The sequence below is a fragment of the Setaria viridis genome, chromosome 2 (genome assembly GCF_005286985.2).
Source record: "Setaria viridis chromosome 2, Setaria_viridis_v4.0, whole genome shotgun sequence".
Lineage (NCBI taxonomy): Eukaryota > Viridiplantae > Streptophyta > Magnoliopsida > Poales > Poaceae > Setaria > Setaria viridis.
Window position 1 is genome coordinate 36,406,183 of NC_048264.2, and position 24,547 is coordinate 36,430,729.

Below are 24,547 nucleotides of genomic sequence, written 5' to 3' on the forward strand. Positions count from 1 at the left end.
AACGGCCAGAGGCCCACCTGCATTGGCACGACGGGCCCACTCGTCAACGGGGGCTACGGGAGAGAGACCCGGAGGGAGACGAGAACCCACCGCAACGGCTCGAGGCAGCCCAGTAGCCGCCGCGAGTCCCGCAACTTACCAAAGGCCACGCACGAGCGCCGGCGGCCGGCGGGCGCGACTCCCACCCTGACCTGAGAATTCAACCTCCGCCACGGCCGAGCCCGACGCCGGCGGGGTAGATAGAGAGAGGGAGGGATGGGCGTGGGAGGCAGCTTCTGGGACCTCCTGAAGCCCTACGCGCGGCACGAGGGCGCGGGGTACCTCCGCGGCCGCCGCGTCGCCGTCGACCTCTCCTTCTGGGTTGTCTCCCACAGCACCGCCATCCGAGCGCGCTCGCCGCGGGCGAGGAAGCCGCACCTCCGGACTACCTTCTTCCGCACGCTCTCCCTGTTCGCAAAGGTCCGGTTCGGCTGGTTCCCCATCGCTTTCCCTCCCCTCCCCTCCCTAGCGGCTCCGTCTCCTTCGCTCATTCCCCATCCCCCCCTACTTGCCCCTGGCTCCCTTTTCCCCCGCTGCTTGATCTCTTCTGGTGTATAGTGTCCTGTTATTCCCTTGTGATATGCTGCATTCTGTAGTTGCTGCTTTTTGCCCTCCAAGATTTAATCTTGCTGGGGGTTAATTACTGTATGTGCTTAGTTCCCCGATTATTCACTATCCGGGTTCTCTATCTTGCGAGTCGGATTCACCCATTTCCTTCGGTTTGTCTCTGCAACTGCTGCAGATGGGCGCATTCCCCGTGTTCGTGGTGGACGGCGAGCCGTCGCCGCTCAAGTCGCAGGCCAGGGCTGCGCGCTTCTTCCGGGGCTCCGGGATGGACCTGGCCGCATTGCCGAGCACAGAGGCGGAGTCCAGCGCGGCTGCCGCACCGGTCAAAGGGAGGAATGCTGCCTTCACGCGATGCGTCGAGGAGTGCGTGGTGAGTTCCCGAATTTTTTGATATTGTTGTGCTCCCCTTATGCAATCTAGTTTGGTTTAATTGGCTTGTGGAACATCTGGCGCGTCTAACTGCTCAGGAGATTGACCAACGATTGTAGCCTCCTAATCCAACACCACAACCTTGTTACCCTCCATTTGTGTCTTGCTAGATGACATCTGAAATCTTACCACAAATCTCTTCCATTTGACCAGTAACAAGTGTGACCAGTGCTTATCTTAAGCCGTTGATTGAATGGAATTCATATTGGTCGTAGGTTTATGTTTTAGACAGAGATGACACCGCCTCACATCACTATATGCCTTATCAGTTGTCAGTAAATTTGGTTAATTTTCTGTAATTTTTAGGAACTGCTTGAATACCTTGGAATGCCTGTATTGTGGGCAAAAGGTGAAGCTGAAGCCCTTTGCGCTCAGTTGAATAATGAAGGTCATGTAGATGCTTGCATCACTGCAGATAGTGATGCTTTCCTCTTTGGAGCCAAGACTGTCATTAAAGTCCTGAAATCGAATTGTAAGGTAATGACTCTACTCTAGATCTTTGTCCATAGCAGCAAATTTGTTTCATTCAACACAGGCAAAATTGTAGCATGACCATCAACTATTCTGCAGGAACCTTTTGAGTGCTACAACATAGCAGACATTGAGGCTGGCCTTGGATTGAAGAGGAAACAAATGGTAGCCATGGCACTTCTTATTGGTAGCGACCATGATTTGCATGGGGTACCTGGTTTTGGTCTTGAAACTGCACTTCGGTTTGTGCAGTTATTTGATGAAGATGAAATTTTGGATAAGTATGTGTCATACTTTGTTCTTGTATTTTTGCTGGCAGAATAATCTCCCCAATGCGCTAGTCATCTTATTTGTACTTCTCCAGGTTACATGAAATTGGTAGAGGGGTGTATCCATTCCTAGAAGGATTGGGCAATCAACATATTGATGATCTCCCATCATCATCCACAAAAAGCTCAATTGTGAAATTGCCGCACTGCTCACATTGCGGTCACCCGGGCAGTAAGAAAAATCATAGCAAGGTTGGGTGCAATTATTGCTTGGTGGATGCATTAGAGAATTGCATGGAAAAACCAGCTGGATTCAAATGTGAATGTCCTGGTTGTGAAAAGGTAGGCTTTGTGCTTATTAAATTGTCCAATCTCATTAATTATGATGTTTCATAGTATGTTTGGCCTTCTCTTTTACCCTTGAATGGTTCAGGACTAATAATTATCTGCTATATTAATCGTACATTTGTTATGACTGTTAGGCACGCGATCTAAAGGAACAGAGAAAACATGAAAATTGGCAAATCAAGGTCTGCAAAAGAATCGCTGCTGAGACAAATTTTCCTAATGAGGAGATCATTAAATTGTATCTAAGTGATAACAATTTGGATAAAGGTACGAAAAAATAACTATGGCTCAAAGCATTAGAAAAAGAAATTCTGCTTGTTTACGTGCTTGTTGTGTTGTAATTTTTTCTTTGGTCAAGGTTCTGAACTTAGCATTTATTGATAACAAAACTATTCTTTTAACAGTGTTCATGACAATTAGCCCTTGTTGGTATCCTTCAACTGAAATTTTGTCTGTTTGCAGAAAAGGGTGTTCCCTTGCTAAGTTGGAATAAACCTGATGTTGAAGCTTTGGTTGACTTCTTAACTTACAATCAAAATTGGGAGCCATCTTATATTCGACAAAGGATGCTTCCTATGTTATCAACCATATATTTACGTGAGGTGGCATCATCTCCATCTACACCATTGCTTCTTTATGATCAATATGAATTCGATTCGATTCAGCGAATTAAAATAAGGTATGGTCACCCTTATTACTTGGTGAAATGGAAGAGAGGTACTTGGGGTATGAAATCTAATATAAGTAGCAAGAAGCCAGTAACAGAGGGGGAGACAAGTAGTGAGGTAGTGGTGTTGGATGAAGATGACGAGGAGGATACAGTGGATTGTGAGTCTTCTGAGTTATTAGATGAGCCTGATGTTCCACAAGTGCTTACTGATGATGGCTGCTGCTTTCTATTGACTGAAGAAGACATTCAACTTGTCAGTTCAGCATTCCCTAAAGAAACGGCAAGGTTTCAGGAAGAACAGGTGGGCATTGGTTTCTTCCTTCGCTATGATAATTGAAAATATGCATGACATTAACAAGACAATTTTAATTTAAGACTTACTGTTCTAGCTATAATTTTCTTGTGAAGAGGTCTGCATTAAGTTTATCCTAAAACATACACCCAAGTTTCAGTTAAATTTTATCATTTAGTATCATGTATGTTTATATGTTACCCCCAAAAAACTACCACATGGATCTCTTAGATTTATGTCTACTTCTGAAGTTCTGATGTACTCCCTCCGTTCCAAATTTTAGGTCGTTTTGGGTTTTCTAGGTTCATAGATATTACAATTTGGAACGGAGGGAGTAGTATCTTGGTAGTTCAGCAGTGATGCTAGTGAAATCTAAGCAAACATTAATTTAGGTTAATGCATGTAGATGGATTGCGAGTTAGGCCCTGAATGATGTTTGTGTTTAGTCAAGTTTGTTCATACCTGTACATTTAACATTTATTCATGACTGTTCAAGAAAACATCGAATGCAATGATGTTGTTTACTGCACCTAACGCATGATCTTAATTGGTGCAGAGGCTGAAAGAAGCAAAATCAAGATCACGAAAATCCGAATCAAGCACAAGTAGCACATTGGAAACACCTAAAGGTCCAAGGCCTAGTGGAGTCCAGCTTAGCATCACAGAGTTCTACCGCTCCAAGAAAGGGCAGACCATCGAATCCAGGAAGAAGCCAGCTGGAGAAGGCCAAGCGGCGAAGGGAGGCTCAAGAAAAGCCTCAGACAGGGACCTCAACAAGAGCCTGCCAAAGTCTGTTCGACGCCGCCTCCTCTTCGACTGACGACTAGCCTGACTTTGGTCAGCATTGTAATCTTGCTGCCACTGTTGTAGATGACCCAGAGTATGCCTTAACATATCGACCGCTGTAGATTCCGCGGCCCCTTTTGTACAGGAACAAGCATCATCTTTGTCCGAGGAAATGAAACAAGTTTTAGTTCAGATTGATTATCTGAACCTCATCTTTTGTAGATAAAGATTGCCGCTGTTTTCCCATTCTTTTAGCCCTTGCTGTCAGAATTGAGAGTTTATCTGTCTGTGCCTTTGCCTTCAAGCTGGACGTGTTCTTAGCTGACCTAATGTCGTACTACAATACGGAGTACATTTTAACTGCAGAGGGTGAGAAATGTAGTGACATTTTCATCAATCCGCTCGATCAACCTTTGTCCTTCGCTGCTACATGATCTAGGGACATGACAATCATGAGGCGATCAGATGAAGCCTGTGCAGTGCTGTGACGTTAACATGAAGAGGTTACTGGCATATCCGTTGTCGTGACAGTGACTCTGTGAGTCTCTGAAATGTCCTGGCCTGCCAAACTGCAACGGAGTACATGAAACCTCCCGCCCACCTCCTGCGGTCCTGCCTGGCCTGGCAACATCCGCGGCCCACCACTGGTCTTCTGCTGCCGTGGCCGGCGGTTGCCGCCGCTCCGCCTGCCGGCACCACCAGGCGTCCAGGGTTCCAGGCCCGCTAGTGGCGTCGCGTCTCCTCATCAGATGCAAAACAATGCGAGCACGCCGCACATATACTGCTGCACAAGCTCATTGACACACCACTAATCAGGTAGTCGGCAAGTAGATTTTCGTTAGAAAACATATCACAACTTAAAGCACTTAGTACAAGTTTCTGAAGAATTAAAAACAAACAAATTTTGTTGGATTAACTTTTCATGAAGATCTTTTCGAATAAGTTCTATAGAAAACTTCTTAAAATGCAAATTTGGAAACAAAGTTTTATAGGAAACTTATTAAAACAGAACTAAATACTCAGCAGAAAACCCTCAGTTTTGTGCCTGAATAAGAATGAGCCCAAGCCCAAGTCTGTTCGACGGCGCCTCCTTCGCGGTCCACGCAGAATCTTACAGGCCTATACGTGCTTAAATCTCTGGGCCTAGAGTCTAATTATCCGACCTTTTTTTAACTGTGCTGTACACGAGTCTGGATTATTTGCTCAATGAAAACTTCAGCTCAATGTGGGCGAATTCGGTGAAGTGAGGGGCCTCTGAAACCTCGAATACAAGTAGCCTCCATCCATCTCATGCGTTGAGCAGTTTGGTGCCTGTCCATACTCCATGTCCATGGCACGGACGTCACTGCATGCGTTGCACCTAGCTAGGAGACTCGAAGTCAGCTAATCCAACGTGGTTCTTGCCTTCGTGGTCCTGGTTTCCTGTTTCCTGACTCGTGCGCGTCCGTACTTCTATGACGGGCATGTTGCGACAGGACCCCCGGCCTGCCTGATGTGAACCCCTTTCCGGCGAAACAAGACAAACGTCACCTTTTCAGCAAGCCTTTCGTTCGACACTTGCAAGGAGTGGTTGCAAGTTGGAGCTAAACGAGTCTAGCTGCAAGAAACTCTATCCACACGATCGATCCACTAGCCCCACTAGGACGAGGACTCCGACTGGATTTTCCTGTCGCGCCCTGCTCCTGTGCTCGTAGATGGGGAAAGGGCTCCCGTGCCGCACGTTGCCGTGGAGAACGAACGACGACGACGGCTGCGCGCAGAGCACGACAAGAAACACCTTTTTCGGAGGAGAGAGGAGACTGCCCGGTGGCCGGTCGCTGCCGCGCGTTCAAGATTTCAAGCAGGCGGGCAGGCAAGTGGCCGAAGTTGGACTCCGTCGGCCGCCGCGTTGAGGCCGACGCCGATGGATCGAGGCCAAGCGGGCAGCAGCAACTTGTGAAGCGCGAGCGCGACGGCGAGAGCTTCCTCCGTCGCTGCCGAGCTCGGCTTCTGGCTCTCGGGCGCCGTACGCGCCGCCGACGCTGAACTGGTCTGTCGATAGCTGCTCCTCCCGCCGTCTGTTAACTGTAAGACGTGCGTTCCACGGGACCACGGCCACTTGAGACATATGGCCACGCGGACGTACGTTTCATTAGTTGCGTGCTCAACTGCTCATCAGGTCGTCATCGATCCTTGCTCGTCCGTCTGAACTCTGAACCTAGGAAGACAACAGGGCGACGAATGATTGGAGATTGGTTGCTTACCGCTCGTGTGTTCAACTGAAAGTCTGATGGGAACTGACAGTGTGTCGCCAATTGCACTGACAAACAGTCTGAAGGACAAGGCAATGTCGCCGAGTTGCGCTGACAATTCAACTCTTTGGATGTCGCGTCTCACTGCATGCGTTAGTCGCACAGCGGAATCAGATAGAGAATCAAACGTGCTAACCCTTCTTGCGGCAGACCTACAGCGACAGCTTCTTTACTTCGACCACAGGGCAAACAGAACGCCGACTTCCTTTTGAGTTTTGACCTCGAGGACAGTCAGATTTGATCAAACTCTGAACAGACTTTACCATGAAGCTTTACCGCTTAACTTTCTTCACTCTTCTTGGCTCCAAGGCCTGAATGTTTCTGACTGAGCCGACCGGTCCTGCTGTCAAACTGAAGGGAGTGCGGTTGACCTTGTATTCTGGACTTAAAAACGAACGTGCACAAAAAACAACCTTTTTGAAACCCTGTTTGTCAACCTTTACCTCTCCACTGTGGCGATTCCTGGCAGACCGCAGACCTGACGGTTCCCACTGGCCAACTGCAGGAGTAGTAGGACTGCTAGGCCGGGATCGACAAACATCACCTTTTTCAGCAGCCCTGTCCTCTGTCTCTCCATGTTCCCACCTGACTTCTAAGTGCTACTTCAAGTTGAACTAGTCCTGGCCGTTGTCCTGCAACTGGCACACGTTAATTGTCTACTTTACGTGACTACTGAAGTACTCATAGGTACTCCCTTCATTTCAAATTATAGGTCGTTTTAACTTTTTTAAGCTTATATATAAATACATAATAATATCTATGAACTTGGAAAAACCAAAACAACCTACAATTTGGAATAGATGAGTATAGCAAACTAGTAAGGTGGCCCGCGTTAATAGCGCAGCTAGTATGGTTTCACGTACCACTGTGATTGTGGTAGTAACAACACGCAGCTTTTTTCTCTATATATTTTTCTTAATTTTTCTCATAGTGATTAGCTACATGGGAAGGTTCTTCTGAGTTGTTCTTCTCCTATTTGTCTTCTTCAACAACTATGTCAACGGTACCATCTTCTTTCTTCATCGACAATCACGTTCTTGGTGCAGATCTGGTCCATGAACATCGTGAAACATACCTGCGCTCTTTGATATTCTCCTGCTCTTTTTTGTGTGTTTAGCTCGGCTGCCATAGCCTGTGGACATCTTGAACTGGACCGGCTTGATATTCTCCTACTACTGTTTTCATGTTCAGTCCAGCTTTTGTGTAGGTTTTTTGAGTTGTGCTGTCGATGTCATTCTTAGTAATCAGTGCACCACCTTCTTTTATGCGCCTTAAGCAAGCTGATTTCCTCACATTATCTCGATGCATGTGTAGTTCATTGGAATCATGAACTAAATCTCCCCTCCTTGATATTGTAGTTGACCCAGACAAATCTAAACCTTCGCAAGCTCTTTTGGCTATGTATATGGCCTTAATAGCTTGTAGTAGTGCTTTTTTTGTGCTTTCCGTCTCACCTTAGCTTTCGATGTGCCGTTGTTCTTGCCTTCTTGGTACGGTTCCTCTCAATAGCGTCCACCTACTCCATCTTGATCTACGTGGCATCCACATTCCCATTTACCATGACGAGCTTCATCTGCATATCCGATGTGATGCTCACATCATTTTCCCAGGGTTTTGATCCAGACCAATTGGATTTCCATGTCCTTGAGAAATCAGTTGGCCTACCATGATGCTAGAAATTGATCTTATTCTGCTCACTCCGCTGCAATATCTTTTTCATGTTGTAATCATAGTTTTAGATAAAATTAATTTTATTTTATATAAGCTCTTTATTTACGTATGTTAGGGTAATGCATTTTGGAGATGCTATTGCATCCCTAGGATATTATTAGCAAGGGACGATTGGTTCTCACTACGTAGATATAAAACATAAACACTCTGCCACACAATGCAATGCCTTTATTACCTTTGCGATTTGTTAAATGTGGATTAATAGTTATATATATTTATCCATGATCAAGTATAAAATTCAAAAATAATAATTAAGTTATCATTAAAAATATATGGAATTTAGTAACCATAATGATTAATTAGGTGTTTTACAAAATAAATAAATGTATTAATTCACAATACCCCCTTTCACGCGTGCTGCATCTCCTTCTTACTTTATCTCCTTAAAGATGTAGGTGGGGTGGGGTGGGGGGGGGGGGGGGCATGATAGACATGGTTGCTGTAGTGAGTGATCAACAGTGGTATACTGCTGCTATCTTCTTTTTTATGTGGATATTGGTTGTATTCTCCGGCTTTTGTTCCTATCCAGTTCAGGTTTTGCAATGTAATTTTGTGTTTAGGGACTATAGAAGTATTTATTTGCACTGCTTGTCTATGTCCATCTCTCACTTCCCATCTCCACGGGAGCAGCGTGGCCTCCTGCTATAAAGCTGCATGGCATCTTCACCCCCTCCGTATAAATCTTACTCTTGTTGCTCTTATATTTCACATCTACCTTGTTGTCGGTGTTTAGACTGACAACCTACCCAGGGGTATCCCGAGGTAGTGGATTTGCGGTGGGTTTTCGCTGAGATCAGGAACTCGAAGGTGAATGCAGATACACAATTTGGATAGGTTTGAGCCGCTGCATAGTATAATACCCTACGTCCTTTGTGGTTTGTATAACGTTGGGTGTATTGGATTGCTTTGGAGGGACTCCTGCCTTAGCTTATATATCCGGTGCTATAAAAAAAACTATATTCCGCATTGATACGCTAGCACAAGGCTCACCTCACCCGTCTAATACCATGGACTATCATCTAGCTCGTGGTGAGCATTCGCTCGATCAGGATGGTGTGGATGTTAGTTTATTCAATGATTCGTTCCATCCCTGCAAGAGGACATCGATTGCAGCTCAAAGTCATCAAACTCGGTGTTTCCCACACGATTTATTAGCATAAGGTTTCTTCCTTTCCTCCCCATCGTCGTGCTTCGGTATCTCATCTATGATTTCTAAGCTTTGCCGGTCTCTATGAAACAAATCGAGTTGTTTCCACTTCAAAAGGAAAAAAGAAAAATCATGTGGAGACAACCGAGTCGATCAACCAAAGAGAATTCCGTTGACATGCATCGTTGGTCTTCTTTACCCCTAGTGTCCTCGCTGTTGCTGCTACCGCTGCCGCGCCGTGCCCTGGGCATATTGTTGGCCCGCACACATGCAGAGAGCGCATGAAAATCAATCTCAGAAGCGTTCATCCGCATGCTAGATGTTGGAGCTAGCAGGCTTTTCTCCTTTGCAGCGTCAGTACTGTGGCCTCCTCCGTCGCTTGCAGCTTGCCATTGTCGCACCAAGATTTGCTAGCATTATTGTTGAACCCTAATTTTGCTAGGTGCTTCTCACGTCATGTCATGTTCTAATTTGCCAGTGATCATGATGTCTCTTCTCTTTCATTTCCTCAACGTAGGAAAGAAATTTCATTAGGAAATAATATTTACGTGCAAAGTGATCCCCATGTCCCTTCTCTTTCAATTCCTCAACGTAGGAAAGAAATTTGATTAGGAAATAATATTTATGTATAGGATTCAATATCTACTGTCATAAGATAGAGTTGTATATAGGGACGTTACACTTTCAGGTTGTGTACACAATATTTGACTTCTCAACTGTTTTTTTCTTCTAATTTTGTTATTCTCAATATTTTTATTTTATTAGTTGTAAACTCTTTTAATTACCATATTCTTCTCTTTTTCTGATTAATGTGGGAATTTCTAGACCCTTCCTGTGTATTAAGATAATAGATAAGCCTGTGTGTATTAAGATAATAGATAGGAAAAGGCCATGCGTCCGTACTGCCAAGTCAGGGCACGTTCTGACCTGACCGGCAGGCTTGAGATGTCAAAACCTGAAGGGAGTATAGTGGACTATGGACTAGTACACGTTTTAGACTGCAAAAGGCGACAAATATCACCTTTTCAGCGCTGGGTCAGTTGAGCTGAGCAGCTGACTCTGTACCAATGGACACGGCAGCTGCACAGGACGGACGAGGGACGACGGCCAAGGTCTTCTTTAGTTGCCCAACAACCTAAATTATTGTAGCGTTTCGTTTGTATTTATGAATTATTGTCCAAATATTGACTAATCAGGCTTAAAAGATTCATCTCATAAAGTACAACAAAGTTGTGCAATTAGTTTTTGATTTCGTCTATATTCAGTACTCCATGCATGTACCGCAAGTTTGATGTGATGGGGAATCTTCTTTCCGTTTAGTTCACCCTCAAATTCCAACTTTGACACTATGCAAAAAGAAGATTCCCCATCACATCAAACTTGCGATACATGCATGGAGTAATAAATGTAGACGAAATCAAAAACTAATTGCACAGTTTTGTTGTACTTTGCGAGATGAATCTTTTGAGCCTAATTAGTCAATATTTGGACAATAATTCACAAATACAAACGAAACGCTACAGTGTGCTACAGTGCTACAACAGTAATTTTGCATCTCCAAAGTTGGGCAACTAAACAAGGCCTGAATAGAAAACACACCGCTCTCTCTGCCCCTCTCGTCCTATCACAAGTAAGGGGGTGTTTGGGAGATAAGGACTAAACTTTAATCCTGTCACTTTAATCCTGTCCCATCAGATGTTTAGATGCTAATTAGGACGACTAAATATAAGCTAATTACAAAACTAATAGTAGAACCCCTAGGCTAAATCGCAAGATGAATCTATTAAGCCTAATTAATCCATCATTAGCGAATGGTTACTGTAGCACTACATTGTCAAATCATGGACTAATTAGGTTTAATAGATTCGTCTCACGATTTAGCCTAGGTGCCACTATGTGCCAAACACTCCCTAAGTAGTGCCACTAGCTGTCTAGCTCGCAATCCGCTGTGGATGGAAACCTCAAAGGACTGACCAAGTTGTTGCGCTGTACCGGCGGACTGGATAGATGCGGTCGGTCTGTCCTCGTCCTCTCAACAGGATTAACCGAAAGCCTGAAATCGATCGAGTCATCCAGGTAAGTTTTAACACTGTGCCATCTTTTTCAAAATACAATGCGTGTAGTTCCAATGTCGACGTAAATACTCACTTGCATGCAGTTCCATAGAAGTTCGCTAATTTGAAAGTCGTCAAACACCAATGATTCGAAATCAACCGGATATGGAAGATGCACATGGTAAGGTGATTGTTTTTTTTTTTGTTCAATGCAATCTCTAATACCTACTGGCTACTGCTAATATGTGTAACCGAGATCTAGTTCCTCTAGACCCTGAAAAAGATATTAGATAGACTGAATTAGAAGGATCCTCGATGCAAAAAATTCGAATTCATTTCTTATTTCAAATATTCGCTTGAAGTTATTCGTTGGGATTTGGATTAACATTCTATGAAACAGCACACCATCCTCGTCAAAAAAGAAGAAGAAGAAGAAACACACCAGTTTCTAAACGGATGTAAGAAGTGTGACTTGACATTAATACATAAATACATAAATCTAATTTTATCCAACTATAGGCGCCAAACCACACACCTGAATATGTGTACTTATATCGCAAAAGAATTGCTGCGCTTAGGAGCCTTGACGTGGCTCCGCTTGTCACGTCTGGCCACGTGTCCAACCACAAGTGCGCGACAGGTGCCCAGCCTCCACAAGATTGCCTGCTCTGGGCTGCCTTCGTTGTCTGAACACACCCCTACGTCGTCTGTGCCTGCTCATTATTTCGGACTCATCCTATTGTTGCAGCCCATAATAGTTTCATCCGTAGAACACATGAAAAGTAGGCCCACGAAAGCCTTGGTGCCATTTCCGCCGATGTTCATGTGCCTTGCAGGTGCCTGACATCGTCACACTCACTATTTGCATAGTCCGGCCGTCAACTGATAGTTATTAGAGATACATCGCTTGAAAGTTGCTGGCCTCTGAGGGCATCGGGTTACTGTATGCGAGTGCTAAAAAAATTTACCAATCGCTACACACTGTTTTCACCAGTGATATCCCGCCGCGTATCCGCTGCATGTCGCTAGCTTCGGTCGTGTCCAGTACGCAGTAGACGCGTGCCAGTTCCAGCTTGACGCTTGCTCCATGGGGTGTGGGCCTGACCTTGCCGGCCGGGTGCATCCTACGCGCGAAGGGTTAAAGGCATCGTCGTTGCCTCACTATTGTTCCAACACGCTCTCGCTCGCCGCCCCCTTCCATCTCCGCCTACAGACCTCACCCCCGATACCCGCATGCACCACCGCTGCCACTGTTGCCTTTTCTCTGTTGCCGCCCATGCTGGCCCCCACCTTTTCTCCATTGCCACCCGTGCTAGCTAGGCCACCCCAACCCGTCGTCGTTGTAACACAACAAACTTGACCTCCCCTAAGCTATATTCACTCCTAATGCACATCCCTTTGTCTCTCCTGTCGTGGTGTTCCACACCCCCGATTTGTGTCCCACCCGCGCCGCTGCGGCAACAACCGCTTTTCTGGTTTCCAACGCAAGCAACGTCCCCTTTTTGTTCCCCTGCCCTATTCATGTGGGCATCCTGGAGGCATATGTGCAGCTGCACGGTGCTCTGCAGCTGAGTCCCCGTGCTGCCCACCTGCCTACGATGACCGCATTGGCCGCTAACAAGGAGCCCGCCATGCTGCGAGGCGTTCCTCTCCGATGGCCTCTCCTCCAATGGATCTATCGTATCTGAGGTCAATGAGAAGCACTCAGGACATCATCATCAACCATGCCAGTGCCATCTTCTCCACCAGGTACATGTTTTTTAATGCTCATGTGCCGTCCTCCCCTCTGATAAAATGAGCCGCTGTTGGCTCAGCGTGCAGATCCTAAAAACATCAATGGTACTACGGATGCCTTTCTATACGCTACCGGTGTCACATAGAATGACCATCCTTCCTAACTTTTGTTGAGTTCGATTCTCTGCCTAAGTGCACGTACACTCCAAATCAGAGAGCGCTCTTATCTACATTTTATCTCTTCATCACCAATTACACTGAAGCGCATCCTCTACGGGCATAGGCGCGGCGTAGCGTGCCAATCTTGCTATGTATAGGTTTCAAACAGAAGTAGTCCCCAGATTTTTAGAAAATGTCTGAGCCATTCTTCTTTATTTCTACAAAAAAAATTACAAATTAGCTTCCCCAAATAAGAAAGGAAGCATGAGCAACAAGAGAGCTAGCACAACACTGATTCTAAAATTGCAAAATTCCTCACTATCCGATGCACTGTTTCTCTCGATTGGGAAACAAAACCATCTGGAATTTGTGAGAAGCAGGTTGCTATAGCGCTAGTAGCTCCACAGTGCGATGTCAACGGTGCCATGCTCGACGTCCTCCCACCACGCTCCCGCTCCGGCGGCGGCCGGCGCGTCCACGAGCAGCCCCTGCGCCAAGCTCTCGTAGTACGATCCGGAATCAACCATGCCGCCGAATCTGAACATGTCGTCGAGCTCGAACGTGACGTCCAGCGACGGCGTTGCGCCAGAAGAGCCACTGCCCTCCTCGTCCTCGTCTGCCGTCGTCTCCGCCGCTGGCGATGCCGCCGCCGATGCCGACTCCTCCGAGCGCCGCCGGAACGCCCCGATGGCCTCGGCGACCGCGTCCCTGACCTCGCGCGCGCTGGCCAGCGCCGCGGGCATCAGCGGCGGGAGCAGCCACGCGGAGTCGGCGAAGTTGAGGCAGGCGGCGCGGCCGGAGAGAGCGATGGCGGCGGCGTCGTGCGCGCGCGCCGCCAGCTCGGGCGTGGCGAAGGTGCCGAGCCAGAGCCTCGAGCCGCGCCGCCCCGGGACGCGCAGCTCGCACACCCACCGCCCCGCCCCCGCCTGGCCGCGGCGCCGCACGCCGCGGAACACCGGGTGCCGCGTCTCCCGGAACTTGGTCCGCCCCGCCGGCTTCTTGGGCGGCGCCGACCACACCGTCCGGTACTCCTCTTGCTCCGCGGACGACGGCGGCGGCGAGGGCGTGTCCATTGCAGACTCGCTGAAGATCCTGTAGGCGTGGTGGCTGTGGCTTCGGTCGTGCTGGGATCGATGGAGCTCGGACTTGGATGGAGGGAGGGGAAGGAGGCAGGAAAGTATATATAGGTAACTGGTCAACTCGGTGCCCGTTGGTGACTGGTCGTCAGTGCCGCGGGGAGTGAGAAGCGATTAGCTGGAAATGGAAATGGACAGCGTGGCGTGGAGGAGCGGCGTGCGTGTCGGTCCAAGTCAGCCACTGCGGCGGTGCGGTGGTGGGGTGGGGTCCGACGTCAGTGACTGCCTACTTGCCTTGGCCTCGGGGTGTCACTCCGTCACTGGACACTGTCAGCTCCATGGCGTGTGGTCTGGTCTCCGTTTACTTTTCAAAGCTGATCTCCTGGCCTGGCCTGGTTGCCTTGCCCGCGCGGCCGCGCCCCGCGGTGGCTCGTGCTTGGGCGGTGAGGCCCGTTGACAATGTTCCGGTTCAATCTCTTTGCTGAGGTACGACCATGTTTTGGGTTCCTCGGTTGACTAGAGAAGATCTTGAAGGTCTAAGCCTGCGTTGGCCATCCAGATGTCAACGCACAAAGCTGGTATTCCAGATTGGCATAAGAATACGTCTGCGATGCCACAGCAGTGTCTTTCCTTGGCCATCCATAGACGGATAGACCACAGTCAGCAACTCAGCATGAAGCAATGTTAGGACAGCAAAAGATAAAACATAATTGTAAACTTTGGTCTTGGAGCATGAGACCCGAGGATTGGTCGATTTTGTTTAGTTCTCCTGACTCCTGCTCGCGGCAGTTACCCGCGTGTAAGACCTGCTAGCCGTATGCCTGTATCTGTATGCAGCGAACAGGCAGTCGAAGCAAAATTTGCCACCTGATACTCCCGGAGACTCTCTTCAATTAAAAGACTATAAAATAAAAATTCTGCCCTCAGTTGTTGTACTCACAGTGGAGCCTGAAACGGCCATCTAGAAATACTGAGGCGACCTCCACATCACAGCTTGCGTCTCTTGCCTTCTTGGGTCTTGGCTCTAGGGATTCAGGAAAGGCTGAAAGAGGCGATGAGACAAGAGACCTCACCGCGTTGTGGGAAAAGAGCGCGGCTGCTGCTTCCCTTCCTCCCAGTGAAGCGACAGCTCGCGTAACTCACTGAAGGATTTTGACTGCAAGAAGGAAAGAAGATTCAACGAGCGGCTTCAGCCAGCAGAGCAGGTTGAATGACCGGACTGGGTCCGAAGTGGAATGGCCACATCTTCTGGATCAGCCACTGGGACCGGATCATCAGCACGTGGAAGTTGCCTCCACTATTTGCTCGTGTCTTGTACTATGGGACCATCACAAATTCACAAAGTTACAGTCGCAAAATTCGCAAATGAACGGATGCCCTTTCTTGCAAGGACTCTTCGAGGCATGTGTTGCTTTCCTGTTCTCTCTCTCTTTTTTAAATCTGTTTATGGCTAAAAACTGCATGGAAGAACCTCGAGGTGTCGATGCACAAAAGACAAGAACAGAGAACGAAAAGTTTGACACGAAAATTTTGAACCGTTGAAGTTAATTAGCCAGGAATCAATTTGAATTTTGTTACAGAGTCATAACAGGGTACAGTACAATCAGTTGGGGATCGTCAAAGCTTATTGTTAAGTTGCTAGTAGCTCCAGAGCGCGACGTCCGCTCCGCCGTCGCCGAAGTCGCCATGTTCCCAGGCGGCCGCCGGCGGCGGCGGCTCCATGAGCAGCCCCTCCGCGAGGCTGGCATAGTACGTGTCCAAGTCCATGTCGCCGAACCAGTCGGGCTCGAACGCTTCGACGTCCAGTGCCGCCGGCTCGTCAGCCTTCACAGGTACTTGCTCAAGCGACGTCGCCGCCGAGCCGGAAACAATGTCCGGCAATGGCGGCGGAGCCGACACGCGCGATGTCACCTCGTCGACGGCGGCGCCGCTGGCGGCGGCCTCGAATCGGCGCTGGAAGTCCGCGACGGCCTCGAGGGCGGCGCGGCGGGCGTCGTCCAGGCCCGAGAGCGCGGACGGCGGCGACACGGCGAGCAGCCACGCGGAGTCCGGGAAGTTGAGGCAGCCCGGCCCCGATCGGCCGCGGCCCAGGGCGAGCATCGCGGCGTCGTGCGCGCGCGCCGCGGACTCGGCGGCGACGTAGGTGCCGAGCCACAGCCGCGCGCCGCGGTTCCCCGGGACGCGCACCTCGCAGACCCACCGGCCCGCGGCGCCCCGGCGGCGCACGCCGCGGAACACCGGGTGCCGCGTCTCGCGGAACTTGGTGCGCCCCGCGGGGCGCTTCTTGGCGGGCTGCGGGGAGGACGAGGACGACGGCGACCAGACCGCCTTGTTGTTGTGGTCCGACGAGGAGGAGGACGCCGAGGTGGAGGAGGAGGATGGCGAGAGCTCGAGGCGGCCCATGTCCATGGCTACCTGCTGCTGCTGCTGCTGCTGCTGCTGCTGCTGAAGTGCTGATCCCTGCTGGTGGCTGCTTGAGGTCGGTGTTGAGAGTGGAGTGAAGCTGCTCGGTTGTCTTGAGCTTGAGGAGCTTGAGTGCTGTGTGGAGCGTGTGGTTTTTTGGGAGGTGGTATTTATAGGTATGCCTGCGATGCGATGCGGGTGTTCACACGCGGAGAAGCCATGGTGACGGACGGGGGCGGCTGTCCGCGGCAAAGGAACAGCTGGTTCCAATAGATACTGCCATACTGGGGACTGATGGGGGCGTGTGGGGGCTGGGGGAAAGCCGCTCGCTGCTTGACAGTGGTTGTTGCAGGGGAGGGCATCTAGGCATGGCCCGCCTGCACCTAGGTGCACAATCGAAGCAGATGCAGACATGGACATGTACTGATGGGTGATGGGGACTGGAGAGTGATTCTCCTCTTTTTTCTCGCTTTGAGATGCAGGGAGTGATGGCTTTTACCAATAAGTTGTTGTAGCAATTTTGATCATATGTTTTTTCCCCCTCTACAACAGGTTTTCATATAGTTCAAAAATATATAACACTTCTGAAGTATTTTTCGAAGCAAATCATATAATATGAATTTTCAAGTAATGAAAAAGTTTGTGTGGAGAAAAGACGCGTGATCAGAATTTCGAGAGGAAAAAAAGATGCGGCGTCAAGTAAACGAAAATGGAGGATAGGACTTAGCAACCGAGAAGAATTATAAAAATGTGCCATTATGCACCATCTTATCATATATAACTCACAATCGATGACTTAATTCTCGTCTTACCGTTCCTTTCTCTGTGTTTGGCTTATTTTTGCTCTCCGAAAGCAGATTTGCAACATTTCACCTGATCTCAACTGCTGCCAACCTTCGGATTTGAAATGGAAGAATCATCCAAGACTCTTCCAGCTGCGAACTTTTTGCGTCACAATGACATCAAGAGGATGCAGATATTTTATGCGCACACGAGTTTGAACTGTGAAGTCTTGCGAGATAAAGTAACCGAACCAGTTCCAAACATACTGGATACAGCGAGCGCCTAAGCTAGCGCACATGCTGAATTTCTGCGTACCGGAGGAGGTAGCACACTCGCGCTCCGCTCCCTGCCCCCGCCCCCGGGATAGAGAAAAGAAGGGGGGAAAAAACCCAGCGACAGCCGTTTCCTTAGCCGTATCCAGCCCGCAAGCGGCCGGCGCCGCAAGCCGTTTCCGATTTCCGCACGCCTTCCTCCCCTCCCTTTCCCTTCCCTGCTGCCTCCAGGGGACCAGCTGCCCCGCACGACGCGAACGCGACGTCGGTGACGGTGATTTTCAATTGATTCCTCGACGTGGGGGTTGATGCGGATCGGCACGGCTGGATGCGGCGGGGATTCCGTCGTCCAGTCCGCTGACGAGGGGCCTGACGCGGGGACGGCGCCCCGAGTGAGCTGAGCCCCCACAGGCCCAGGCAGACAAACCACCTCGCGGCCTCCGTTTTCGCGTTGCCTTCTTCTGCCCCTTGCGGCTTCCGGGGGCCGATTTTTTTTTATGTGGGCGGGGGGAGGCGCCGAGGCGAGCGGCGCAGGCAGCTTCCGTGCAGCGGGGTTTTTTTTTTGGGCGCTGGCGGTCGTTGTCGCGCGGTAGCTAGCGAGCTCCAGCTAACCGCTGCGCGGGCTCGCCCAACTTGTGCTCTGCAAAGGATAGACATGGAGGGTAACAGTCGTGTCGTGTTGACGTCTCGATGGCGACATTTTTGTTTTTTTAAAAGGAAAAATACTACTTCCGTTGTAAATTATTAGTGGCTCTGGATTCGTCCGTGCATTCTGGAGATCCCCTGCTCGGAAACGTGTGGACGGGATATTTTGGCTTCAAGTGCTCGTGAGCGGGGGGGAAGATTGAAATTCTCCTCTCTTTTTTTGAACTGGGGGAAGATTGAAATTCGAAACATGCTTTGTTATAGGGTTCGCAAAGGAAGAAATAGAGGCGTTTTTAAGAGCGAGTCGGGTTGTTTTGGCTTTATGCGAGCTGTTGTGTTTTGAACTTTTGATCCGACGCCATAAGTAAGCAAATCTCGAATGATTTTTCCCCCCAACATAGTTCAAGTGCAAGGCACAATTTTCATGAATGCCGTTACACTTCCATTTGGGGATAGAATTTGAATTGCCCGTCATCCCATACCGTTAGATTGCGAACTGACAGTTTTATGTGAAGGCTGCTGCTCGTTAGCCGTTAGGTGCAGAAAGTGTCGGAAAGTCAAGCGTCAAGGGCATGACATGCTCTGTTTTCCTATTCCCAACTCGCTCTGTTTCATTGCCACAAGTAGTAACCACTAACCACTATCATTACGGTCCCAAAAGTTGGGATCGGTAGCCAAGAGAAAGAAAGAAAATGCAAAATTCGAACTACAAACTAACAACGGCTTCAGTTCTAGTAGCTCCACAGTGCCACATCGCCGGCGTTGGCGTAGCCGTCGTCGCCGAACGCCGGGACCGCGGACGGCGGCTCCATGAGCATCGCCTGCGCCATGCTCGCGTAGTACAAGTCCCAGCTCATGTCATCGAACACGTCGAGCTCGAACGGCGAGGACTCCTCCCCGTCGGTGGAGACCTCGTCCTTGACGCTGGCGGCGGGGGAGGAAGGCGCCGACGACGCGGCCGACCGCGCGTCCTCCTCCTCCTCCGGGAGCGCCTCGCGGCGCAGGAAGTCCTCCACGGCCTCGGCGACCGCGTGGCGGACCTCGGCGAGGCTGGCGTACGAGGCCGGGACCGCGAGCAGCCACGCGGAGTCGGCGAAGTTGAGGCACGCGCCCGCGCCGGCGATGGCGAGCATGGCGGCGTCGTGCGCCCGCGCGGCGCCCTCGGCGGTGTCGAACGTGCCGAGCCAGAGCCTGCAGCCGCGCCTCCCCGGCACGCGCACCTCGCACACCCACCGCCCGGCGTTGCCCCGGCGCCGGACGCCGCGGAACACGGGGTGCCGCGTCTCCCGGAACTTGGTCCGCCCCGCCGGCCGCTTCGGCGGCGACGTCCACACAGTCTGGTGGTGCTCCGACGAGGTCGAGGTCGAGGCCGATGCCCAGCTGCACGGCGAGGTTGACTCGGCGCTCATCTCCTTCTTGATCGGACACATCTTCTTCTTATCAGCTCTCGGTTGCTTAGCTTGAAGATCTTTGGTCGTTCTGACTGAGTTGGGTCTCGAGTGGGTTTGGGATGCGAATGGCGGATTTGCGGGCGGATATTTATAGGTGGTGGCTGGATGGAGCACAGAGTGCAAAGCGCGGGAAGAAGGGAGCCAGTCCAGTGGACGAGCACACAGCTGGAGAATGAAAGCAGAGGAAGGGGGGACGCATCTGGGTAAGGCCGGGAATGCAACTTGCAAGGCAACTGTGAGAGGCTTCGAGGGTGGCCTGATATTTTCTTTCTTTATTATTGGGGTAGTACCACCACTGGACTTCTTTGGCTTCCGCCTTCCGTGGTCGGTTTCAGTCTCTGCTTACCTGCATCAGTGCATCCTGAATACCGCAGCTGTTTGTGGCCTTGTTTAATGCCGTTGGTGCAGAGAAAATAAGAGGCTGTTGCAATTTGCAATTCTGCCAGTTCAGATTTTGGGTACGGTGAGGATGAAGCTTTGTCTTGGCTTTAGCCCATTTTAACAGATAATTAACTGCAAATAATTAAAGTTGTCAAATTTGTAGCTTATCCAGTCAGATTCTCTCGACAACAACAGATTCCTAAAAAATCCAGATTCTCACACAATCGATTCCCAGTTAAGCTCAAATAAACATGATGTTTTATCTATTCGCAGACGACCGAGCTTTTTATCTATTCACAGACGTCGGGAGGCCTAGATGATGGGGACGAAGAATACTCTTGCTTAGCATCTGCGCACTCGTGATATTTTTTTAATCTCTGGGCGGTAATTCTGCGTGTGAGCCAGCGAGAAGTGGAAGGCGCAAAGGGGACGGTAAATCCGTGTTTCTTTATCCCGATATTTGAACGATCGAGTGAACTTTCGGGCCTTGTTTAGTTGGTCAAATTGGAAGGTGCCAAATTACTGTGCTGGCACTGTAGCATACTGTAGCGTTTCGTTTGTATTTGTGAATTATTGTCCAAACATTGACTAATTAGGTTCAAAAGATTCGTCTCGCAAAGTACAACAAAACTGTGCAATTAGTTTTTAATTTCATCTACATTTAGTACTTCATGCATGTACCGCAAGTTTGATGTGATGGGGAATCTTCTTTTTGCATAGTGCCAAAGTTAGGAGTTGGGGGTGAAATAAACAAGGGCTCGATCCGAGATGATCTTCTAGTACTGGATCAGTAGATATTTCTTGTCTGCTAAAGACAAGACTGTTTCCTCAACTCCGCACGGTACCAATGTACCATGGTACTATTCGACTACTACTGTTTGCAAACCTTATCTTAAAAAAAAAGCAAAAAAAGAAAAATCTGCTAACAAGGGTAGAATCTGTTGGTCTTTAGGCTAATCCCAGTGGGGGTTTTATAGAGGTTTCATGCACATTAAATACAGTGACACATCAGCATATGTGATGACATGGCATGATAGTTATGAAGCGAGAGAAGGAAGGAGTTTCATCAGGATGAAACTGTGTATACACTGTTTCCAAGAGTATGAAACTTTCATTGGGGGCTATAGAGTTTGATTTCATCTAACCATATCCAATCACATGCCTCACAATTAAATGTCATGGTCATCCTATGAAATCGTGAAATAAAACTATGTATGGGACTCTCTGTTTCATTCATGAGAATACATCTCATGGGATGACGTGATATCCTTAGAAACAGTGCGATGAAACCTTGGGACTAGCCTTACGAATCAAGTGCATTGATACGGCAGATCTACACATACAATTGGTGCTGCTGCTGATTCCTTCGTCCATGCTTTGGCGTGCTGCATCATTGCTGACACAGTACTCCTCAGTTTGACTGTCAACCGAGCATGGTAGGAGTAGGACCGGGGGGTCTCTCGGTCTCTCGCTTCGCCTGAGGAAAACAAACTACTTTGACTAACCCCATCGCTGCAATTCAGCAACAAAAATCAGCGGCTGCCGGCAGACTAGCTCCGGGCTCCGGCCTCCTCCCAAGTCAATTTTTTCTCGGTCAGACTTGAGTGCCTCTTGGCGTTGCGCTTCAGGAAATGCAGACGTCAACGGTGACGGCCGGAGGCTGATCCGGAGCGCGCGTCACGCTCACGCCTTGCAGGTTGCATCGAGGCATCGAGCGATCCTTCGCCTGCCTCGCATATGGTTGCCATAGCGGCGGCACGGCAATGCGAGATTATATATTGCGAGGCTGCGAGCCAGGAAGCCCCCGTCAGTGCGGCGAGCGGTGTGGCCGTGTGGGGGACTATTGCCATCCTTGCCGTTAGCAAGCAGAGTGACGATTTGTTAGTGAGGCGCAAGCACGAGGTCAACCACTAGTGTAAGCTCAATTTTCCATTTTTTGCTACTTTTAGCAAATCTGTTTTCCCAAGTTGCTCTGTCTCACTTCCAAATGTAGTAAACCGTCACAGTACCAAAATTTGGCTTCGGACCTTCGGAGTCCAAGGAAAAGAAAAGGGCGAAAACTGAACTACAGCGACCTCGGCTCTATGCTCTAATAGCTCCAGAGCGGCACATCGGCCACGGCCTCGTCGCAGAACGCCGCGACTGTGCACGGTGGTTCCATGAGCATCGCCTGCGCCAAGCTCGCGTAGTACAAGTCTGAGCTCATGTCACCGAACGCGTCCAGCTCGAACGGCGAGTCGTCGGTGGCCGGCGAGGTCTCCTCGCTGTCGGTGCAGCTGCATTCGTCATTCGCGACGGAGGACGGCGTCGACGACGTGGCCGAGCGCGCGTCCTCCTCCTCAGGGAGCACCTTGCGGCGCTGGAAGTCCTCCACGGCCTCGGCGACAGCGTGGCGGATCTCGGCGAGGCTGGCGTACGAGGCCGGGACCGCGAGCAGCCACGCCGAGTCCGCGAAGTTGAGGCAGGCGCCCGCGCCGGCGATGGCGAGCATGGCGGCATCGTGCGCGCGCGCCGCGGCCTCGGCGGTGTCGAATGTGCCGAGCCAGAGCCTGCAGCCGCGGCGACCGGGCACGCGCACCTCGCACACCCACCGCCCGGCGTTGCCCCGGCGCCGGACGCCGCGGAACACGGGGTGCCGCGTCTCCCGGAACTTGGTCCGCCCCGCCGGCCGCTTCGGCGGCGACGTCCACACCGTCTGGTGGTGCTCCGAGGAGGTCGAGGCCGAAGCCCAGCTGCACGCGGAGCCTGACGACTCGGCGCTCATCTCCTTCTTGATCTGACACATCTTGTTCTGAATCGGCTGCCGAACGATTGCTTAGCTCTGGAGTAGTGAGTGGAGTGCCTTCGCTGCTGCTTGAATTGTGTTGGAGTGGTTTTGCGATGGGGAATGGCGGATTTGCGGGCACATATTTATAGGTGGTGGGCGGCGATGCAGGGGATAAAACGCGGGAAGGGAACCCAGTGGGAGAGCGCACAGCTGGAGATGGAGAAGGAAAGATCAGAAAGGGGGGACGCATCTGGGTAAGGCCGAGGACGCAACTTGCAAGCAGCATGTAACATCGGGGACTTCACTTTGAGAGTGACCTGATATTTTCGTAGATAGGAACTCCAGCAATACCCTCGAATCAAAGCACCTAAAGATGTTCTCTATATTTTTAATATTTTTAAGGTTACAAAAATATTTCCCACTTCAGCAATAGTTCCATAGATGGAGGGCTCTCTATTAACCTCAGGAATAGAGAATGGAGGGAAAATTTGGAGGCCTCTCTAAAACAGGGAGTCAAGTAGAGGATTTGCTGAAGTGTGTTTCTTTGACTTAGCTCTCTAAACTTAGAGTAGGGGGCTGTTTAGAGAGTCCACTAGATTATTTTCTATTTATTTATTGGGGTAGTACGACCACAACACTGCTTTTGCTTCCGTTAACGGTTTCCGTCTCCCGTCATGGAGCCACTTCTGGACTTGTCAAATGCCACTCCTCTTCTCCTTTTTATGTTCGAATAAAGACTGTCACGCTTGTTCGCCGATTAAGGAAGAGAAAATTGCTGCAGTTTTCAGCCTCGATAGTCGGTGGAGAGTACATCAAGAAAAGTTGATATTTGTCCTCAATCAATCACGATTCAGTATCCCCTGAAGAGAAATCTTTACTGTGTTTCTCAACAAGGAATTGGAATTATTCGGATTCCGTTTCTAGTTTCTAGGTATACAGTGCCTATTAGGAATTCAAAAGGTCAAACTTTTTAAATTTAAACTAAAAATTAGTCAAATTGTAAGTATATAAAAGTTGTATCACTAAATTCACATTTCACATGCCTCTCAATTCAAATTGACTTTATTACAATCGGTAATACAGAGTATATTGTAAGAGTGATCGATGATCAAAGCATCCTTTTAAAAATTTCCGTAAATTATAATATGCCTTATTACAAATAAATGGAAGGTATTGCGTATGTAGTATGGTGGATGGTCGTTCTAGTGATTCACGATGTTTACATTGCTACCTGTAGGGTAAATTATTTGCGAAACGTAGCCAGCCATACTAGTTCTGGTGGATCGTAAAATCCTCGTTTAGAGCATCTCTAGCAGTCTCCCAATAAATATTTCCTAATAAAGAGATATCCCAATATCACTTTTACCGTTATTAGGAGAGTTCCCAATAATTTCATCCCAATTCCTCCTTTATTTAGAGAGAGTTGGAATGTCCCAATAATTATTAGAAAAAAGGAAGGTTAAAGGACATACAGCTAGAGAACTATTTTTTATCAACTCTCTTGAATTGGAAAATGAATACTGTTGGAGATGCTCTGCCTCTCCGAGAGAAAAGTCTTTCTTCTTGACGCCAACTCCAAACCCACCGGAGGCCTCGCGAGTTGCGACCCACCAAGCCGATGGGCGATGGCGACGTGAGCCGCGATACCGGAACCACCCACACGTCCGCCATCACCCCGGTATCACAAAAATCCGGCGGGAGCAGCAGCCGGGATTCCGGGAAGCTCCCGCACCTGATCCGCGTGCGGTGAGTGCGTCGCCGCCGTCCCGATCCCTCCCTCTT

The 24,547-nt window shown here is 49.5% G+C and overlaps 5 protein-coding genes across 6 annotated transcripts; 1 reads left to right on the forward strand and 4 right to left on the reverse strand.

Annotated features, from left to right (window-relative positions):
• The first annotated feature begins 109 nt into the window (after positions 1-109).
• LOC117842963 (flap endonuclease GEN-like 1) lies at positions 110-4,083 on the forward strand. Of its 2 annotated transcripts, none has more exons than XM_034723501.2 (8): positions 110-459; positions 782-976; positions 1,342-1,512; positions 1,606-1,787; positions 1,871-2,117; positions 2,258-2,390; positions 2,586-3,094; positions 3,642-4,083. In XM_034723501.2, exons 1-8 carry the CDS (start codon positions 256-258, stop codon positions 3,903-3,905), a joined length of 1,905 nt encoding a protein of 634 aa, XP_034579392.1. In that variant the 5' UTR covers positions 110-255; the 3' UTR covers positions 3,906-4,083. The 2 variants fall into 2 exon arrangements, with proteins under 2 accessions (XP_034579392.1, XP_034579393.1); XM_034723502.2 differs by lacking the exon at positions 110-459 and adding an exon at positions 540-684.
• A 9,087-nt stretch (positions 4,084-13,170) lies between these two features.
• LOC117842436 (dehydration-responsive element-binding protein 1B) lies at positions 13,171-14,153 on the reverse strand. The gene has a single exon (XM_034722891.2). It carries the CDS (start codon positions 14,058-14,060, stop codon positions 13,380-13,382), a length of 681 nt encoding a protein of 226 aa, XP_034578782.1. The 5' UTR covers positions 14,061-14,153; the 3' UTR covers positions 13,171-13,379.
• Positions 14,154-15,591: 1,438 nt separating this feature from the next.
• LOC117842433 (dehydration-responsive element-binding protein 1H) lies at positions 15,592-16,619 on the reverse strand. The gene has a single exon (XM_034722889.2). It carries the CDS (start codon positions 16,470-16,472, stop codon positions 15,702-15,704), a length of 771 nt encoding a protein of 256 aa, XP_034578780.1. The 5' UTR covers positions 16,473-16,619; the 3' UTR covers positions 15,592-15,701.
• Positions 16,620-18,713: 2,094 nt separating this feature from the next.
• On the reverse strand, positions 18,714-19,700 carry LOC117842434 (dehydration-responsive element-binding protein 1A). Its single transcript, XM_034722890.2, has one exon. The coding sequence runs from the start codon at positions 19,594-19,596 to the stop codon at positions 18,898-18,900; it is 699 nt and encodes a 232-aa protein (XP_034578781.1). The 5' UTR covers positions 19,597-19,700; the 3' UTR covers positions 18,714-18,897.
• A 2,209-nt stretch (positions 19,701-21,909) lies between these two features.
• Positions 21,910-22,895, reverse strand: LOC117842784 (dehydration-responsive element-binding protein 1A). The gene has a single exon (XM_034723296.2). It carries the CDS (start codon positions 22,781-22,783, stop codon positions 22,088-22,090), a length of 696 nt encoding a protein of 231 aa, XP_034579187.1. The 5' UTR covers positions 22,784-22,895; the 3' UTR covers positions 21,910-22,087.
• Between the last annotated feature and the right edge of the window lie 1,652 nt (positions 22,896-24,547).

What these genes read in the sequence shown, in the direction of transcription:
- LOC117842963 (XM_034723501.2), top strand. Translation starts at nt 256, where the DNA reads ATGGGCGTGGGAGGCAGCTTCTGGGACCTCCTGAAGCCCTACGCGCGG. An exon ending in CGCTCTCCCTGTTCGCAAAG is followed by an intron (nt 460 to 781) that starts GTCCGGTTCGGC and finishes CAACTGCTGCAG; the next exon opens with ATGGGCGCATTCCCCGTGTT. An exon ending in AATGTCCTGGTTGTGAAAAG is followed by an intron (nt 2,118 to 2,257) that starts GTAGGCTTTGTG and finishes TATGACTGTTAG; the next exon opens with GCACGCGATCTAAAGGAACA.
- LOC117842436 (XM_034722891.2), bottom strand. Translation starts at nt 14,060, where the DNA reads ATGGACACGCCCTCGCCGCCGCCGTCGTCCGCGGAGCAAGAGGAGTAC.
- LOC117842433 (XM_034722889.2), bottom strand. Translation starts at nt 16,472, where the DNA reads ATGGACATGGGCCGCCTCGAGCTCTCGCCATCCTCCTCCTCCACCTCG.
- LOC117842434 (XM_034722890.2), bottom strand. Translation starts at nt 19,596, where the DNA reads ATGTGTCCGATCAAGAAGGAGATGAGCGCCGAGTCAACCTCGCCGTGC.
- LOC117842784 (XM_034723296.2), bottom strand. Translation starts at nt 22,783, where the DNA reads ATGTGTCAGATCAAGAAGGAGATGAGCGCCGAGTCGTCAGGCTCCGCG.